General features: G+C 50.2%; 1 protein-coding gene across 1 annotated transcript; it reads right to left on the minus strand.

Annotated features, from left to right (window-relative positions):
• Nucleotides 1-291: 291 nt before the first annotated feature.
• LOC134481487 (protein NYNRIN-like) lies at nt 292-2,758 on the minus strand. The gene is made up of 2 exons (XM_063272677.1): nt 2,407-2,758; nt 292-1,721 (listed from the first exon to the last, which is right to left on the minus strand). Exons 1-2 carry the CDS (start codon nt 2,414-2,416, stop codon nt 1,243-1,245), a joined length of 489 nt encoding a protein of 162 aa, XP_063128747.1. The 5' UTR covers nt 2,417-2,758; the 3' UTR covers nt 292-1,242.
• Nucleotides 2,759-3,694: the final 936 nt, after the last annotated feature.

Raw genomic sequence — 3,694 nt, forward strand, 5'->3', positions numbered from 1 at the left:
ATTGGTGGGATAATCAAAAGGGAACCTGAGGGGGACGATGGAATTGATAGGTAAATAAGAGATCGGGCTTTGATCTGCAAGAACTGAACCATCTGGCAATCTTCAGAAAGCTGCCTCGAGCAGAACACAAGGGTGTCAGCTTGTACCTCACGACTGACTTCAAATCTTTTTTTTTTTGCTTCTGCTCCCAAACACCCCGTCCTCAGACTCCTAATGAAAAGCTCTCAGGGAGAACTTTCCCTCAGGATGGAGACCCTCCAACTCCAAAGACCAGACCGAGACACCACAGGATGCAATCAGCAAGAGGATTTGGTTTATTGTCGGGATACACAGGCACAGGCACCTGCGGGCGCTTCAGTCACTCGGGGGACTGGCGCGCCCCACGGAACCAAGGATGGGCTTTTATAGGATTTTGGGGAGCAGAAGCAAGCATACAGAAGCAGATGCATGGTTACAGGGATATAATTGGTGGATTCTAATGTGGCAAGGGTTCAGCCCGGGGGCAAGTTTCCTAGCTACCTTCCTGAAACATAACGGCTGACTCGGCCCCCCAAGGGTTCAGCCCGGGGGCAAGTTTCTTAGCTACCTTCTTGGAACATAACGACTGACTCGGCCCCCTTCCAGGGTGTGGGACCTCTCCCGGGGCTTTTTTTCATTGTCAGGTGTTCAACCGAAGTCGTCCTGTTGCCAGGCCTTCAACCAAACACATCTTGTTTGGCAGCCGCTGTGTACTCAGTGTTCTAACCTTTCCCTGAACCAGTCATTTTAAGTACAGCCTTGCAAAATGGCGTTACTGCTGTTAAGCTGGGGTCTTTCATTCCCCCATTTTTTTTTGCTAACTTTGAGTGAAATCTTTCACTCGACTTGGTCAAGAAATTTCTGTCTGGTGGGGGCTTATTCCCCCACTGACTCTAGGCCACAAAAGGGCTAGGAGGAGCCACGTAGGAGTTTTAACTTTAAGGGGTTTGGAGTGTGCTGAACTCTCCATGTCTGGGGTGTAGTGTTGTGATTAGTCAATTTCTCAGACCGGACTGCCTTGACGTGTGGTGCGTGGATCTAAGCCGAGACTCCGTCTACCTTTAGGGAGGTCGGGGTAGTCAGGAGGACGGTGTAGGGTCCTTTCCACCGTGGCTCGAGATTCTTGGTCTGGTGTCTGCGCACCCACACGGTGTCTCTAATCTGGAACGGGTGTGGCACCACCGGATGTTCAAGCTTGTCCTGGTAAGCAGCGGCCAAAGGTCTCTAGACGTCTCTCTGCACAATCTGTAGGGCCTGTAAATGGGCCCTCAGAGAAGGGCTGTCAGCAAAATCAGCAATGTTTGAATCAAAGAAATGGACAAATGGGGGTGGTGTTTCATACATTATTTTAAAAGGAGTTAGACCATGGGGGCCCGGGGTATTCCGGGCCCGATATAGAACTAGGGGAAGGAGGGCCACCCAATCCTTTGAGCCAGTTGCAAGCGTAAGTTTGGATAAAGTCTCCTTAATTGTTCTATTCATGCGTTCTACCTGACCTGAACTCTGGGGTCTATAGGCACAATGTAATTTCCAATTAATCTCTAGCAATTTGGCCACCAACTGACTTACGTGGGAGACGAAAGCGGGCCCGTTGTCCGACCCCAACGCTTGAGGCATGTCATACCTGGGAAAGATTTCCTCGAGGAGCTTCTTGGTGACCATTTTTGTAGTCTCGTGCTTTGTGGGGAAGGCTTCGACCCATCCTGAGAAGGTGTCTACAAACACTAGGAGATACTTGTATCCATACATACCTGGTTTAATTTCAGTAAAATCAATTTCCCAATGGATGCCGGGACGGTGTCCCCTAGGACGAACTCCTTGTCCAATCATGGTCCTTCCCGGGTTAACCTGAGCGCACGCTTTGTAACTCTCAGTCACCTTTTGTATCGCTTTGTCCCAATTAAAAAAAAACACAGATTTATCTCTTCCCAATCTAGTAAGGTTTTTATCTTCTTATGTAAAAAGGAGATCAATTCAAAAGTCCTTTGTAGACCCACTGTTTTAGTTGAGGGTGGTAGATGGCCCCCATTTTTTTTTTTAGGAGCTCTATGTCCTCATGGGCATAAACCCAACTGGTTTGTCCCACTGGTGGGGGTGTGGGTTGGTCTGGGCTATTTAAGGGCAAGATTTGTTTGCTCATGGCCACTTTTCGCGCCGTGGCATCGGCCAGCCGGTTTCTTCGTGCCTCTGGGTTGTGCCCTTTTTGGTGTCCTGGACAATGTATAATACTCAGTCTTTTGGGCAAGAATAGGGCTTCTAAGAGGGCCAGAATTTTAGCCATATCTTTACCCTCAGATGTGAGCAGCCCCCGCCTCCGGTAGATCTCCCCGTGGATGTGTGCCGTGGCAAAGGCATAACGGCTGTCTGTATATATATATAGCCTCTTACCTTTTGTCATCTTGAGCGCCTGAGTCAAGGCGATGAGTTCAGCCCGTTGTGCGGAGGTACCAGCAGGCAGGGCTCTCGCCCAAATCACTTTGTCCTCCGTAGTGACCGCAGCTCCAGCCTTTCGCTCTCCCTCTGCCAAGAAGCTGTTGTCATCCGTGTACCATGTGTGGTCAGCATTCTGAAGAGGCTGGTCCGATAGGTCCGGCCTGGTTCTATGTACTTCTGCGAGGATTTGTAGGCAGTCATGCTGTTTTGCCTCCTCTGGTAGAGGAAGCAAGGTGGCAGGATTGAGGGCGACTACGGGCCCAAACTGAACCCGTTCTGCATCCAGTAACAAGGCTTGGTGCGAGAATTAGAGAGCCAGCGGTCTGGGGGCTGCTTTACCAAGGCCTCCACTGCGTGGGGTGTTAGGATGGTGAGTGGCTGTCCCAAAGTCAATTTTCCAGCGTCCTTGATCAGGACAGCAATAGCAGCCACCATCTTTAGGCACGGTGGCCAGCCGGAGGTCACAGGGTCCAATTTCTTAGACAGGTAGGCCACAGGGCGTTTTCAGGGTCCCAACCTTTGTGTTAGGACCCCTTTAGCATACCCCTGTTTCTCATCGATGAACAGTTACTGAGCAAATTGTAAGGGTTTGGAACAGTCGGATGAATATCTTCTATCCTCTTGTTGACCTTTCTCAAGTCTTGTACTGGCCTATAATCTCCAGTGCCGGGTTTCTTAACAGGCAGAAGAGGCGTATTCCAAGGCGACCGGCAGGGGATTAGGATGCCTTGATCTAGAAACCTCGTAATGTGAGGCCTTATACCTTGATAAGCTTCATGTGACAGGGGGTATTGTTTTATGGAGACTGGAGTTGTAGTGGCCTTTAACTGTGTAATTAAGGGGGGCTGTTGGAGTGCCAACCCCATCCCACCAGTCTCTGCCCAAGCCAGTGGAAAATTCGTGACCCAAGTGTCTATTTCTAGGGATTGTGGCTTGTCCTGTCCCAGTTCATATAGTCTATATTCATAGAAATTGAAGGGGAGTTCCGTGGGGGCCAGTTATTTGGGCCCCTCCTTTCTCAAAATGAATTTGTGCTTTTAGTTTGGTGAGAAGATCATGGCCCAGCAGAGGGTACGGGCAGTCCGGAACATGTAAGAAGGAATGGGTCACCTTACCAGTAGCCAGCTGAACCCGGCGGTCCGTAGTCCATCGGTATTGTTTCTCACCAGTAGCTCCTTGTACCCAGGCCGTCCGGTCGCTGAGTTGTCCTGAAGCTTGGGTGAGGACTGAATGCTGGGCTCCT

This window comes from Rattus norvegicus, chromosome 13 (assembly GCF_036323735.1).
Source record: "Rattus norvegicus strain BN/NHsdMcwi chromosome 13, GRCr8, whole genome shotgun sequence".
In the NCBI taxonomy this organism is placed as follows: Eukaryota; Metazoa; Chordata; class Mammalia; order Rodentia; family Muridae; genus Rattus; species Rattus norvegicus.